Source organism: Gobius niger, assembly GCF_951799975.1.
Source record: "Gobius niger genome assembly, chromosome: 11".
Taxonomy (NCBI): domain Eukaryota; kingdom Metazoa; phylum Chordata; class Actinopteri; order Gobiiformes; family Gobiidae; genus Gobius; species Gobius niger.
In genome coordinates, this window is record NC_136862.1 from 22,946,748 (window position 1) to 22,963,650 (window position 16,903).

The following is a 16,903-nucleotide window of genomic DNA, read 5'->3' on the forward strand; positions in this document are numbered from 1 at the left end:
ACGGAGGGGACAAAGGAGAAGAAGATGGGGAAAGACTGTTACAGTATGTAGCGGAGGGAGCTGCGCAGGAGGAAGAGAAAGGAAAAGGAGGAGGGAGGAGGAGCTGACCAGTGCAGGACACCACGCTCTGAAACAGGGACAAACCCAGGAGGCGCTGCACCATTTCAGAGGATCAGAGGAGCACTAAAGGTGGCTGCCAGGTTACCTCCAGGTGTTACAGCTTTCTCTACCGCCAAAAACATGCTGGTCAGGTTGGCCTGACAGTGTCAATGCTCAGAGTTGCAGCGGCTCAGGACTAACACCTGAACACTAATTTGTTGTACAATTTCACTTACTTACTCAGTTACCCAGTACTCACAGTAACACGTAACATTTTCACCAATTACTTAATAACTTGTACTTGAGTTTTTTTGGGGCCACTTCTCGCACTTGAGTAAGTTACTTGTGTGAATGTTTTGGCAACTCTACCCATCTCTGAAAATAAATGTACTGCACACACACCTCCTGTTGTTGATCATATAATGTACCAACATTAACTTGCCCTGGACCTCCGAAAAATCTAGAATGTGCAATTCACAGGTGAAGATGCAATATTGTTGATTTATGCATCCAAAACCTGCCGTGTTTGTGAAAAATGTTGTAATGTACTATATCTTAAAAGTGGTCCAGTAATACAGAGACGGTGGTGTTTCGCAATATTGTAGCACTTCAGTTGTTTCCTAATCACATGTGTATATATCATTTTATGCTGATTATGGGAAACAAGACTTGGACAGACGTTCTGAATGACATTAACAATAAGCAGCAGATGTGCCATTCGCTTCAAGGAATAATTTAAACAGTGCTTTACCATCGGGACGTAACATTATCCTCATGCCCCTGTCCAATGTGAAAGTATGAGCACACCATAAACCCACTTATTATAATTAAATGTCAGCTACAGCCAGTAATTAGTTCACATTAAATTAATATCTCCACGAAGATTAAAATTGTAAGTAGATTTTACCTGATAATTGTGTCACACTGTCTCTGTGGGCCTCTGGAAATTAATTAATCACATCTTCAAAAAATAAGAATAGGAGAGAAGGGAAAGCCAAAGGAAAATATGTTATAACAGCGAATTGCCTTTCATTTGTGCGCGCCTTCGGGACTCCTTTGTTTTTTACTGATAAATAGCCAAAATAGCTTCAACTGTAGACCAAGTTGCAGTCATTGCATGCAGTGAAAAATTTCGAATTCAATCTCTTCTATCTCGTCGTCAGATTTTTAGAAACATATTTGGTGTGTAGAAGTTAGCCTGTTTATTCAGCTCTTAGTAGATGACAAACGTATGCAAGCAATCCAAAACAATAATAGGGATGTTTTTCTTTGCTTATTATTGCCAGTGGTGGTTGTAGCATCCATACAAACAGGGTAATTTAATCCTTTCACAGCACCCCCACTGCCTCAGATGGACATTACATGGTCCAGTCCACACTGAGAACAGAGCTTGCCTTTCTTTACAACCAGCCACCATTCGTCATATAATACATCATCATGCAGCGGTGGTCACTAACGCTTTAAGATACTAGCTTGAGGAAAGTTAATACCGCTGATACAGTTTGATCCGTGGAAGAATTTTGTTGCATGTTTTGACTCTTTGATGTAGATGAATTAAAGCTTTCTCAACCGTAAAGAACCGATGAACTGTGCAACCTCAGCAATGGCACATGCTACATACAGAGCCTATCAGAGAGCGATAAGGAGCTACATACAGAGCCTATCAGAGAGCGATAAGGAAATGAAATCTCTTACATTGTTGAGATCAGGTTGTAGTGTTACAGCCATGCTGTTATTATATACCTGTACATTTTCATTAACACATTAAATAATCCTCTCCTGGAACCGCCACCTTTATGTGGTGGAGGGGTTTGAGCACCCGAATGATCCTGGGGGCTCTGTTGCCAGGGGCTTTGTGCCCTGGATGGATGGATGGATGGATGGATGGATGGATGAGGGATGGATGGATGGATGGATGGATGGATGAGGGATGGATGGATGGATGGATGGATGGATGGATGGATGGATGGATGAGGGATGGATGGATGGATGGATGGATGAGGGATGGATGGATGGATGGATGGATGGATGGATGGATGGATGGATGGATGAGGGATGGATGGAGGGATGAGGGATGGATGGATGGATGGATGGATGGATGGATGGATGGATGGATGGATGAGGGATGGATGGAGGGATGGGTGGATGGATGGATGGATGGATGGATGGATGGATGGATGGATGGATGGATGGATGGATGAGGGATGGATGGAGGGATGGGTGGATGGATGGATGGATGGATGGATGGATGGATGGATGGATGAGGGATGGATGGATGGATGGATGGATGAGGGATGGATGGAGGGATGGATGGAGGGATGGATGGATGGAGGGATGGATGGATGGATGAGGGATGGATGGATGGATGGATGGATGGATGGATGGATGGATGGATGGGTGGGTGGATGGATAGAGGGATGGACATTAAAAAATCTTTGTTGAAAACGCGTCAGAACCCTCACTGTCCTGGGTGTATAAATGAAAGGCTCAAAGTGTATGTCATAGAAAAAAAAAGAAAGAGACGAGGAATGTAGTATAAGTAGACTACATCAAAACATATTTAGTTCAGTTGTCATATGCACAGGGCTGACTCACACAGGACTAAGAAGGAACAGTAAAACCTTTAACTTTACCATTTATTGCCTCATTCTGTATACCTCTTGTTAGATGGATGCTCGGACATGGTTCATGTTTTTTTTTTTTTTAGCATTAGCACAAGAATGTCACTTTTGTTAACCTCCTAACCCCTGCTTTAACAAGACACATTTTCTTCAGTTTCTCTTTTTCTTTCAAGAAGCTTTTCGATTTAAGTAATGCAGAACTGGCACAAGAAGATGTGCTCGGTTCAGGTGGTGGTTAAGAGGTTAAATCTTCAACTCCACTGTTGGGTTGTGGAGTCTCAGCTTCTTTAGGCCCAGGTACACCGTGCACAGTGCGAAGTTGATTACGTTTATTTATATATGTTTTAGGTTCATTACGGTCTATGAGAAAACCAAGGGAGTACCTATAGTCTAAACTCCAGCAAGAGACTCAGGCATGATACTATGAAAACTTTACTGTGCTGTGCCACTATGGTTAGTTTTTATAGATTTAGATCTATACTATAACACATTGTACGGGCAGAAAAGCACTGTTAATGTGTTTTTGTAGTATTTTCTGTCAAATGAAGCTGCTCTTGATGCAGATGTAGATTGCATAATGAATTCTAACGTGGACGTGTAAATCAGCATCACACCTTATACAATTCAATTATTTCTCAGCCTTTTGTGTACATTGAACGCTGTTTGAAAAAGAGTTGCAGCTCCAGTCCATGTTATTACACATCAAAGCGCGCCGTCAACACTAAAGCAGATGCATAATTTGAAACAGTGAATTTTAAACAGAGCTCGAGGCGGGATCAGGCCGAGTTACTGCCTTCAACGGGACAGAGCGGAGCATGGAGTTAAACTAATGCTGACAGAGGGAGGGCTGGAGTCAAACGGAATACGTACTGCAAAACAAAGGACACTCCAACACTGAAACTGAGGCCATTGCTAACAATTAGTAGAGGCGATGGCCATTGTAATCAAGAAACTTTATCGTCTCAGTTCTAAGATTCTCTGTTGCCAGATTCATTGAAATTTAATTGAAATCCGAATTTAAATGGTTGCTGTTCGTCCCAAAGGATGCAGGGATTTAGAAATCAGTTTTGCAATTGAAATATCCTGTCTCTCTCTGTGGAGTTCCATATAAAACCAGCTATACCTTGAAGTAGATTTTTCAAACATGTTCGGAAATGTTTATCATCTCTAACATATAAATGCAACTGGACATTTATCAAAAACAAAAACATGTTGGCATGAAGAACTTGAAAAGACGGTTTACAGTTTCTCATTAAGGTTGTGTGCAAATGGCCTGAAGCTTTTATCTATAATTGAAAAGCCTATTCAATTGAAGCATCTCTTTAAATGCCAGAGTGCCATTATCTGAGCCACACTAGTGTTTACTCCTTCACTATACAAATACTGAGGGTTTCAAGCTTTAGACGGGTCCAGTACAGTCTGACTGGACCCAGATGGATTTAACTACAGATGGCTTTAACTTCTGGAATTTGATCATTTCTACATTTCAGTGCAAGGACCATTTTCATTTTATGGCTGGTACAAGAATTAAAAAAAATAATAATTGGAGATGAATTAAAGCAGTACTACGTAACTTGTTTATCATAATAGATCCTTTCCGTAGTCCCTCTGGGGGTAATACAAGTGTTGATGGGATGATTGGGGGGTCTTTCATCTCCCCCTGGTGTCTCTGGCCAGAAAACCACCATTGCAACTTTGCTGCCTACAGGTCGGAGCAACCAATACACACTAATGGTACCACGAAAAATAAGCTAACAGGCTAACGGGCAAAGCTAACTGCGGGCTAGCGCCACTTAAACAGTATTTACATCCAAATTTGAGTTAAAAAAATCATCTCCATTGTCTAATTGGATGTACAATATCCCTCTCTCCCTTTGTCTTTTCTGTCAGCGTAGTATTTACTCTCACGGACAATTAATGAGTAAAAACACAATATGCTACGACACCTGCAGTGGCACTTATGGCCTCTGGGGGCATGAGTTACTTAGTACTGCTTTATATCTCCAAACAGATATTGTCTCTTGTTGTTGTTGGTGACCACATGTCCAAGTAGATTAGAAAAATGTTACATACATACATGTTTTATGGCCCCTGCCCTCCGTCTGAAAATATGACAGCTAATTCAAGAACTCTGTGAAAACAACCTATTAAGTCATGATCCCCCACATTGATACGAATGTTTTTCTTTCATTCTAAACATGATTTCAAGTTATCAGCCAAAATGATATTGTTGATTGAGTGTGAAACCCTGACCCAGTATTTGGTCTAATTCCTGATAACTGCGCTGATGAGATTGTAATTGAGAAGAGAAAGTGGGACGTTGGAGGAGGATGTTTGCTCTGAGTGCGGGGAGGATTTAAATGATTAACAGTGAGCCTCGGATGCTGCAGATCAAACAGATAATAACACACAGATACACTCACATTTTACACAGTGTTTCTCATAATTACAGATACACTCATGTGATCTGGTGTACAGAACTGAGCAGGTTCACTAACTTCCATTGCTGCTAGTTATTATTAAAGCCACACTGCAGTTCAATAAAGACACATGTAATGTTGTTAATGTTTGCGCTTCATTCTATTTATTGGGTAAAATCACACGCATTACGTACAACTTCACTACTTTCATACTGTGCAACAAAGTATAGTTATACTGTATTACGCAGTATAGCTTTAATCATCTTTTTCTTTAAACATAAAAAAGGAAAAAGGGACGTTTAATTCAAAGATTTTTCGAGTGTATGGAATAGAACAGGCCTAACAATGTCCATTGGTGCTGATCAAACTCTCAGAGCTCTCATTTGTCCAAGAAGTATTCATCGTATTGAATCTTAAACCCGTAGAAGCTGTATTTCCATTAATTCCATTAATACTGAACAAAAGTTACATGCAGGGGTAGTCTTATCTGCAGATGTGTTCAGCTTTGAGTTGTAAAACCCAAAAATACAGGCCACTGACTAATTTGCAGTTTGAAATAGACAAATTGAGATAAGTATGTAGGTAGCAACGTACTAATTGCCCACAATAGCGATCAGAAACAATAAAATGAGCTTGTCTGATCTTGAGATCAAAACATTTGTTGTCATTAAAAATATGCAAAAATGTTCAGACTTTGAAGTAGATTCACAAATATTCAAGAACATTAAACAAAGTGCAGTCTTGACACAGTTTTCCCACATCTTTCCGCTGTCCCTCTGCGCTCTTCCTGGTCATGAGCTCGTATGTCACATGACAGGTTACAGCTTGGGGCAGGAGGGGCAGGTGAAGTTGAAGTGGTCCCGGTGGCTGTGGCTGTACCCGGACAGGACCAGGGAGGTGGGTTCCCTCTCCAAAAGTGGACTCTCCTCATTACTCAAGATGTGCTCCACCAGGCAGTGAGCCGCCTCCTCGATGTTCGTGTTGTCCTTACGGGACAAAATAACACAGGTCTTAAAATTAAACACGCACAAAACAGTAAAAACATAAAAAATCTTGGGTTAGGAGTCATTCCTACCACAGTGTTGTACAACAACAGGTTAGACCAAAGTTGCTGCTGTGGAAACCATAACCAATTTACATTTCCAATAGCTATGGTTCTCAAACTCTGGAACTCTACTTAGGCTTCTTCAGGTGGTACTGTGGCCATCAGTAATTTTAAAGTGTGTTTATTTTAGTGAGAAATAATCCAATTTATGTTTTAGCTTTGCATTTAATTCTGTGTTTATAAGGTTTACACCCAGTCTAGACATGATTTTGTCCAATAAAATTTATTTTAGAGCCATTGTAGGTTTAGTCCTAAATGAAGCTTCATCTGGAGGTGGTTGGTGTGAAAACAAGCTTATAAAAAATAGGGAAAATAGGATAAATTACATTCAAATATATAATCAACCATAACATGCATAGCTGTATTATAATTCTATGGGAAACAATCGCCTTTTTAAAGTTTATTTTTTAGATAAAAAAAAAAAAACGTATTTAATCACTGACAGCATGCAAGCTCTTAAATAATATACACATTTTCCAGATTTGCAAACTGAAGATTGTTGAATTCATACTTTTTGAATGTAGCTACAACCTTTAAACTCTCGTAAATCTTTTATTCGGTTTGTTAAGTTTGACCTCAGTCCTGCTGTGCCCTCTCAGTTGGCGCTGTCTGCCTCTCGCTTCAGTGTGAGCTCATTAGAAAGTCTCAGTTCATTCACACAAAGCTGACGATTTCACTGTTCCACCCAAAACACAACCCGCAGTAACCTCATCAACCCACGAACGTCTGACTCTACAAAGGTCTCATGCATTTTTTATTCTGGGTTTGTCTTGAGAATTTGATTTTATAAATTAAAAATGTGTGTAATTTATCTGAATAAATAGCGTTGGTTTTAAACAATATTGCAATAATACAATATGGTCTTGAATGTTATTACACATCTCCTGACTTTAACCCAGGATATTGATCAGGAGTATCGGGCAATATTTTTTTTATTTTACTTCAAACCAGGAATGTTTCACAGAGTTTTAGAATAACTCATCATTCATCTCCGTCACAATGAAAGGAAGCTGCAGTAACGTCCAGGACGCTCCAGCTCGAGTCCTGACAAGATCCAGGAATTACAACCATATTAGTCCAGTGCTCCGGTCTCTACTCTTCCTGTCACTCAGAGAGTAGACTTTAAAGCAGCTCTGCTTGTTACAAGTCTCTTCAGGCCGAGCATCAAAGTACATCTCTGACATGTTAGAGCGTTAAGAACCATCTAAGGCTCTGAAATCCCCAGGGAGCGGTGTCTGGGTCAGGACTAAACACAGTTAGGCTGCATTTCAGTTTCACACACAGCTCAAATCTGGAACAGACTTCCACAAGATATGACACAGGCCTCGACTCTAACAATGTTAAAATCCAGGCTGAAAGTAATTCAGTAATATATTTTTGCTTTATGGATTAATTTGAACTGCTTTCTAATTTTATGTAGCTGTGAAGCACTTTGAATTGCTTTGTGCTTTACTAATAAACTGCCTTGCAAACTATACAAAGAAAAGCCCCTTCAAATGTGAGTTAGTGAGTTATGAGCCCAGGACCTTCTTGCTGTGAGACAAGAGCAACAACCGCTGTGCCCCTGTGTCTAGTCTGTATGCTTTAATAAACTGGAGCACCCATCAGCTCTTTGCTGTATTCCATGGTCAATTGTGAAATAGTTAGGTCCTGGTCTTACAACTGTCAGGCTCAATAAGCTACCTTTGCGGAGGTCTCAAACCCGGCCACAAATCCGTTCTCTCTGCAGAAGGTGTCCAGTTTGGGGCTGTGAGACGGGAGCTGGTCCGATTTATTGGCTAAAAGCACCACTGGGACCGGCCTGCCATGGTTCAGAGTCACCTACAAAAGACAAAATAAATCACAGCTGGCATTAAAGATGTTTAGGACGGCTTCAAGTGCATTAACTGTGCATGAAAAGAACGGATTGAGTAAACAGATTGCTTCTCATCGTCTAATAAAACTCACTTTTCTCCAAATTTGCTTCTAGCTAGAAAAAGCCTTTTACTTTGTATAGATTAGCTCACTCGCAAATCTGCTCACTACATTATTGTTCTTTAGCTTACAGGGAAAGAGAAACTTCATAAAAACACCCTTAAAATAGATGCTTTTTCATGGAAGCTGTCACAAATGAAAGTAATGTGCAACTGTGCGACTGAGTGCAAAACAAACATGGTGTTTTTTTATATCCAAGTGAAAAGCCTGACTTGGAAAAATGCTGTTACTATGAAAGCATGTTTTGTACTATATCTACCAAGCAGTAAATAATTGATTGTAGATATGTCACATACATGTGATGGACACTATCTGTGGCTTGCAGACATGTGAGGTTTACTATAGACAGAGGCCCAATCTCTTAAATGAAATCTAATGCTTATAAAAGGATGTACCGTGTAGGACTACAGTCATTTAGCCTTTTATTTGCAACAAAACAAGATAAAACAAATAAAAAACTTGAATCTTGAACATCCAGCTTTCAGACCAGAGGATCATCAGAGCAAAGAACGGCGAGCAAAATAACGTCTGTCTCCTCCCATATCCCGTAAGAAAGCAGAACCACACTTGAGGTTTGGCTAAATCCAACTTAGAAATGCACATAAGAGACTCTACCACTCTCACAATCCCGGCCATGTTCAAAATCAAGTGCTAAGTCGTGCTCCTGCAGGTCATGCAGTATTTCATTGGCTACTTGGAGTATTTGTTTACATATATTGAAACGTGTGCTTGTCCCCTCCTGTGCAGGTTAAGGCGGCCCAGGTTCAGTTGTGGGTGTAGCAGTGTGTAAGAGTGCATCTGATCCAAAGGCCATTATAGTATTTATCTCTCTGCTCCCCCTAGTGGTAAAAGTAGTGAATTCAAAAATTGAGGTTAAGGTATTGCTCCCACAGATACCTTTGCCCTCTGCATTTGACCCATCCTTGTGATCGCCACAGACTTTGAACTAGGTTCTTCAGGACTACCTAAAAAGGAACACACTATTGTGCAGAAAACAATACATTGACTGCACTGAAGCAATGCATCAACTCTCTGAACCCCTTTCACAGCACAAGCTTGAAAACACTTTTCTCTGTAAATGGTAAAAATCTCAAACCTATTTTCTTGTATCTGTGCAGAGCAAAATGTTGGACTGACGCTGCTCCATTGTGTCTCACATAAAAGCGTCATGGCATTTCAGAGATGTTTGGCCGACCGTGACACGGGAGCGCGCCGTTCTTTGACATTTAAAACACAAAAGGTATGAAAATGTGCCTGCGTTTTGTGTGATGCGAATAACTTCAGAATATGTTTTACTTTGTCATCACTGTGTCAGTGTATTGAGGCCAATTTTAGGAACTACACCCATTGCATGGACTTTTATGGTTACATTTTTGGTCTTTCAACAATGTCAGTACAAATTACAAAAGGTTTTTGTTTTATTCCTGTCACACACTTTCGAGTCAAGATTGTCTCTTCAATTGTGAAAAAAATTAAATAGATTATTGTAGAACTCAACTTAACCAGATCCCAAACAGTTTTTCTCAAATTGATTTTAGAAATTCTGTATTTCTATCCCACAGTACGTTATGTGATGATGCACTTCACTGATAATAATAATCTTTCTTATTTTCCACAGCTGTTATTGTTCATAACAAGACTCACTCACTAAAATGCAAAGGTCTTATTGTTATACTGTGTACGGGGATTTGGGAGTTTGGTGTCACTTACATAAATGTATATCCCATAACATTTTAACTAATAAAGCAGTAGAGCTCGGGTTTGTTTCGTCAAAACCGCTAAGTATTCTAAGGATTCAACATTTGACCGTGAACTCGTTGGATCTCTTGCCAGTCTGAGAGAGGGACATTATCACATTGTCCCCAAAGAGGATAAACAGTATGACAGCAGAAGCCAATTGGGTGTTTGTTTTCACACTCATTGAGGATTTACCTTAGAATGAAAATGATGTGAAGTGCATACTCATACACATATACCATTAAAAAAAAGAAACATTGATCACTTTTGAATCCAGGTCGTCCTTCCACTTGAGCACGGCCTCAAACGTAGACGCTCGTGTGACGTCAAACACCACCAGTGCCCCCACGGCCTCCCGGTAGTAAACCCTGGTCATGTTCCCGTACCGCTCCTGTCCTGCAAAGAGCACAGACGCCCACTCATGAAGCCAATCCAGCCCGAAAGAGCATGAACACATCAACCATAAAACATGCTTTAAGCCGTGTCTGTCTGCAGCAGTGAACCAGGACATGGGTCTGTGAAGAAGCGAAAAACATGTGACCATATGAGCATGGGACCTCTGCATTCCTCCACCTCCAACAAGGGACACACTGATCAGGGATAACTTGATCAGAGCTAGATGTATACTGCAGATTAAGCAAAGTGGATTGATGAACTTTGCATGCATTATAAAGCTTACATTGAAGCAGATGCAAGATTGTTTTGCAAGTCACAAAGTGAAGTTAAAGTCTAATACTGACAAGTACCGAGTCAGAGGCCGTCCAAGTAAGGCCTTCCTCAACCTCTTACACCCCGCCTGAACCGAGCACGTTTTCTCCAGCTTTATCCAAGTCTAAAAGCTTCTTGGAAAAAGCATCAAAATGGCATTAAAGAAATACAAACAAAAAGTGATGAAAATGAACAAAACTGACGACAGAAACCGTAACTAAACACAACAATGCGACATAAAAACAAAAACATGACAAAAAAGCACCGGAAAAAACACCTAAATTATGACCAAAAAGTGATGAAAAAGCAACAGCTGATGACAACAAAAAAAAGTGACAAAAAAGTGCCGAAACCCGACAAAATAATAAGATAAAATAGTGACAACACAGCAACGCAAGGAACAATCTTTGATCAATTTTGTTAGTCTTAGCTTTCAAATGAGGAGTCACTCTGGCCTAGAAGCTTTTAGATTTGGGTAAAGCTGAACTGGAGAAAAAGTGCTCGGTTAAAGCCGCATTAAGAGGTTAAAAGTAAATTCAAGCAGATTTGTATATTTCTTTACTAACTTGCTCCTTTACAGTGTTGTCTGCCAAGTGAATTGTTGCACAGACCTGCTATGTCCCACAGCTGCAGCCGGACGACCGTGTTGTTGTCCCACTGAATCACTTTGAGGGCGAAGTCGACCCCGATGGTGGCGCGGTAGTGCTGGGAGAAGATCTGATGCACGTAGCGCTTTATGATGGACGTCTTCCCCACGCCGAGGTCCCCGATCACCAGCACTTTGAACAGGAGCTCCTGCTGCATGTCCCCGGCCGGAGGAGGAGCTCGCTACACCGCGCTCAACGAGGGGGAAAGTTCACCGGATAAACAAGACATAGTCGTTTAAAAGCCTAAAGAAATAGAATAATGAACAGAAATATGCAACAAGCAAGGGGTGAAGGTTTTAGCTGTTGGTCTAAGGCGAAAGCTGAAGCCCACAGTCCGGTCTGAAATATCTGACAGTTTAGTGCAACTCATGTGAGCGAAGGCAATAAACGGCGGTGCGTTTTGGGACATCGTGTAAAAGCTGAATATACGTTTGGCAGCCGCCCGTGCACTATATCCTATTTAACAACAGACTGGATTATAATGTTTGGAAGGTAGATAAAGGTTTGACACTCGTTGTTTACTACCTATAACCTCAGTCAAATTAAGTTTAACCTTACTTTGATCTCGCCTATTTATTATTATTATTATTATTTTTTTGAATGACCTGCGCATTTGCAACGTTTCCAAGTTGTACGTAAACGCATCGGGGTAATTGGTGCTGATGAGACTCGGCTTGTCAATGTTATCAGCATGATGTAAGAAAGACAAAACGTGTAGAGATCACTGATAGAAGCTACTAGAACAAAAATATGCGTATCAACTACCACAGTGGACAATATGTTTTCATTTACGCCCAGTTTATGTCGAACGCAACAGATTTCAGATGTAGTGTCAGACTTGACCGAGAGAGAGCGCTGTTCATCTATAAACAGCAGCTGGATCCACTAAGACCAAATTCTGTCAAACGATGAGGTAGGGCCTATCTATGTTCTTGTCACTCTGTTATTGGTTTGACAAGTTCCAGACAATAACAAAAAAAGGAAATAGGCTAAAGATAATAAAAACATTATTTTAGTGTATTATGGTTTGATTTTGTATTCAATTTCATGTAATCCGAGTTGAAAATATTTCCTTTAATTTCATAATTCCCGTAGATCATGTGGCAACATTTACCAGAGTCAGTGTTAATATAACATATTTTAATTTAGTTTTAGTCTTAGTCTTTTGACTAAAATGTAATTCAATTTTAGTCTAGTTTTAGTCGACTAAAATTGCATGTCAATTTAGTCGACTAAATTTAAGACTAATTTAGTCGACTTTGCATTGATAATATTCATTATAATCATATTTAATCGTGTTCCTCTGCTTCATGGAGCTGCTCCCAAATGAATAAAGCTCAGAGCTGTTCCTTTAGCAGGGGATTTACATGATCTGAGGCTCTTTCAGACGGTTAATAGAAGTTTGGATGATTTTAGTCTCTTCTTTTCATTTTTATTTAGTCTTATTTTAGTCGACTAAAATATCTGGACATTTTAGTCATAGTTTTAGTCTCACGAAAAACTTTTAATTTAGTTTTAGTCCAATTTTAGTCGTCAAAAATATCACATTGACTAAAATTAAGACTAAATATTTTAGTCGACGAAATTAACACTGACCAGAGTTCACTAACACTTTCTTTCAGGGACAAATGTATGCATGTATGTATGCGATTTCCCAGCACAATTGTTTTTGCTGTAATTGTGCTTGTCCTCGCGAAAGTAAAATCTTTTTTCATGATGCAGAGAATAAAATATTTACATAGGTTCATACTTGTAAGAAAGAAAAGGTTATTTTGTTTCATTAATCCTTTAAGCTGATTGTTATTACATGTTTTGTTTTGTGTGAACTCAAAACTAAAACCAAAGTTGTTATGAATTCTGAGCTGGTCAGAGAGTAGGGCCGGGACGATCCACTTGTGTCACGATCCGATTCGCGTCACGATACTCAGGGGCCGATCCGAAACGTATTTCGATTAAGTAAGTCATTATGATAAGAAATGTTTACCTTAAAATGTGTAAAGTCCAGTTTATAAACCAAATGTCAATTAACACAATATGTAACAAAGTGCTGTTTCTGGAAATCAAAGGAGCGATGATAAAAAAGCCTCCAAACACAAGTATTGAAAGTATTGAACCGAGCACGTTTTCTCCAGCTTTATCCAAGTCTAAAAGCTTCTTGGAAAAAGCATCAAAATGGCATTAAAGAAATTAGGGCTGAAACGATTAATCGATTAATCGATGACTAATCGATTATTGAAATAGTCGACAACTATTTAAGTAATCGATTAATCGTTTTCTGGTTCACACAGACTAAAATGGAGCAAAAATGACATAAAAATGTAGTATTTTTGATGAAATCCTACTTTGTTTATATAGTTGGGTCTGTGGACATTTTGAAAGTATTGAAAGTATTGCGATACTTGATAAAGTGGCCAGTACTTGGTATTGCAGCAAAAAGTACTGCGATCAAATCTGATGTGATTTTTTTTGTCCCAGCCCTATCAGAGAGCAAACGTTTTTAAAGTAAGTTCTATACTTCACTTTTTACTTGTGGTTTACTTTTTTGCTCTGCTGCCTTTGAAAGAGATTACAACAGTTTAGTTCAAGACACATTTGAATGGACGGTGTTGATGTCTCTTCAGTAACAATGTTGAACTGTACGCATTCATACTGTGAAGTTCATTTATCCTTGAAGGACAATCTTCAACAGCAGATGAACAATATGACACTATCTTAAAATGATTTGTTTGCTCCAAGTCGTTCACAGCAAAAATAAAAGCTTCACTGCAAATCTTGCTGCAAAAAAATGCAATCAAGTAAATGTGTATGAATGATAAAATATATTTTCTCTGAACATACACTATGTAATGACACGCAGTTTAAGATAGACAAAACAATGACCTCAGAGGACACCCCAGAGTCTGCCTCATTTCCTTGAATGTAATTAGCTTTATAATTGTGAGTAGTTGTTATGCCAGGAAAACTAAAATGTGATATATAAAGGATTAACTACATATGCATGAGGGCCTTGTACCAAGATGTGGTCTACATTGTTTGTTATGTTGGTTGGTTGAACAGGCCGAACCAGCTGCACCACATGTTTGCCAATGAAAACTCAAGTTAGTCACCATGAAGCCAAAATGTCTTGCGCATGAATCATCATTTTATTTATTAAAAAACATCGAAAATACAGTTCTTTTTTTGTTTTTTTACATGACAGCCAATATTTACAAGATATAAAACAGACAAAAATAGTTAAACTGCTGCTAATGCCACAGCACAGAGAGGGGAAGATAAAGCATTGCTTATGAACAAAGCGCACGGGCAGTTCAAGCTACTTTTTTTTGGTACAGATCAAGCTATTAAGGAGACATTTACCAGCAATTACTGTAACTCCGAACCGGTAACGTCTCCACAGCTTCTGAACCGATTCGACAGTAGCTTGACATCGCCCAAATTAGGAAAAGATATCGTTTAGGCACAGATTCCAAAATTCTCGTCTGTAACAGTGGATGTACTCAAATATTGTCTTAAAATAAGTAGAAATTTATACGACTTTGAAAGTATTCTTTACAGCAGCAATATTTCAAAATAAGAGAAATCCATTTACAAAAGCCAAATCATAAAGTTATAATTTACAAGAGTTATACAAAAAATTACAGTTAAAACACTAATACTGTACAGGCTAAAATTACTTCAATAAAGCCACAAAAAGCGATAAACAATATTTCATTTTGTCCCATCGCTTTGGGGCTAAATGATATTAGAAAATATAATAAAATTACAAGAATTTAGTGACCGTGTTTCGCAGTCATTTCTGTTTGAGAAAACAAAATCCCAAAACATTTTCATTTGGTCAGAGAAGGTCACAAAAATACAGCAATTAATTCATGTGAGAATCATTAGAGACTGAAAGCACTAATATGCAACCTAAAATACATAATGCCTAGTGATTGATAAGCAATAAAAAGCTAGTCCCAAAAATATTATATAAACATTTAAATATTAAGAGCTCAGAGAAAGAGGAAATATACAAGTACTAGTAAAAAAATATCGTGATGGAGCTCAACAGACGAAGCTGCCAGAGACACGTTTCCATTGAAACTAAAGACATTCGTGAAAAGACCGAAGTCTTTGCACAATCGGAGAATACAGCAGAGAGACGAAACTATATAGATATATTGTAGACACAGACCCCAGCTCAGATCTGACAGGAAACCCTTATAAAAGTGACATAAGGATTGTGATTCTATGTTTGGTAAGTGCAAATCTCAAGTCACGTCAGATGATTTGGGGAATACGGCCAAAAGAAATGAAGGTCGCACTTTACTTCACAGCATAGTAGGAACTGGAGATAGCCATGTTTTCATCCAGGGTCATGACTCAGTGTGCCCTCCTTTGTTGTAATTACCAGCATGTTATCACAGTTTTAGGCGCCATTCTATTTCCAGCCGATCACTGCGCTGCAAAGTAAAGTGCTGCTGAAATTGAAAGGCAGAAAAACAAATGACACCTTCACAGCGGACAGTAAATACGGTCACTTCCCTGCCTTGACATGCCTTCTTCAAGTTTTCCAAAATCTTAACGGATGCACACGGATCGATGTAAAATGCAGGATATTTCGATATTTTTCACAGGTGTGCCCTTGGCTTCGTGCTTCTATTTGCTTTGAAAGACCTCAAGCTGACGTCATTTATCATATGTTGTTTCTTCGGTGAGCTGCGATTGGCCGAAAGCTACGCACACCCACGAATGCCACTAAAGTGTAAACAAAGGAGTAAAATGATGAAATGCTATACAAGTCATTGACCTTGGTTTATACTGGGAAGCAGTGATTTTTAAATGGTGCCTCAGGCTATGTGTGTTGTTATCAAAAAATAATGTAGAAAGTTGACTTGTGTGTTCCATTGAAATGATTAAGAATAGAATGAGAAAGATCATTAAAAGCCACTGCAATAAATAGGGACATATGACTAATAATAAAAGGGATTTGAATGGTAAAAGCTGAGCTCAAAATCCTGCATGTTACATCTTGAAAACGCTCATTCTGGTGCAATAAAAAAATGTTCAGTTTCCATAAATAAAGGCCACACATTTCTCAGTATGTAAGATATTAAAATAGATATGGTCTCGATAAGCAGCTAGTGCACATACTGGACGGCTGTTTGGTGGGAGTCGGGGATTACAGTGTACAGAGGACACGACAGCAGCGACGATGACGTCAAAAAAGCGCCACTGACCCGGGACAAACTGACTGTAAACAACGCGGTTTTAGCACTACCCTGTTTTTCACACGCATTTCGACAGGCTGTAACAGTAAAGCGCACGCACACGCACGCACGCAGCTATAGCGCCCGTAGTCTCCTATAGGCGGGAGATCTCCCTGGTTAAGTCTATACGTCTAGAGCAGTGGTTCTCAAACTCTGGTGTGCGTAAAACATCTGTCGGACACTAATTTGGTTGTAGTTTAGATCTGTCAGTCTTGTCTTAGACTTGGTAAAAATTGTACTTGGTTTATGACCAGGTTTTGTTCTTGTAGTTCAAGTTTTTCCTCTGTCCCGGTTAAGTTAAGTCCTCCTAACCTTGCCTGGTTTAGAACGTGTAAAGTGGTTT

The 16,903-nt window shown here is 39.3% G+C and overlaps 1 protein-coding gene across 1 annotated transcript; it reads right to left on the minus strand.

The window, feature by feature from the left end:
* Window positions 1-5,579: 5,579 nt before the first annotated feature.
* Window positions 5,580-11,570, minus strand: rab38c (RAB38c, member of RAS oncogene family). Its single transcript, XM_079566846.1, has 4 exons — window positions 11,276-11,570; window positions 10,222-10,352; window positions 7,929-8,066; window positions 5,580-6,126 (listed from the first exon to the last, which is right to left on the minus strand). Exons 1-4 carry the CDS (start codon window positions 11,466-11,468, stop codon window positions 5,959-5,961), a joined length of 630 nt encoding a protein of 209 aa, XP_079422972.1. The 5' UTR covers window positions 11,469-11,570; the 3' UTR covers window positions 5,580-5,958.
* Between the last annotated feature and the right edge of the window lie 5,333 nt (window positions 11,571-16,903).

Bases quoted from the DNA above. Each gene is read 5' to 3' on its own strand.
- rab38c (XM_079566846.1), bottom strand. From the start codon at position 11,468: ATGCAGCAGGAGCTCCTGTTCAAAGTGCTGGTGATCGGGGACCTCGGC. The intron at 8,067-10,221 runs GTGATCAATGTT...TGTCTTTTGTAG, and splicing joins AGGACGACCTGGATTCAAAA to GTGACTCTGAACCATGGCAG. The intron at 6,127-7,928 runs GTAGCTTATTGA...TTGTCCCGTAAG, and splicing joins GGTTTGAGACCTCCGCAAAG to GACAACACGAACATCGAGGA.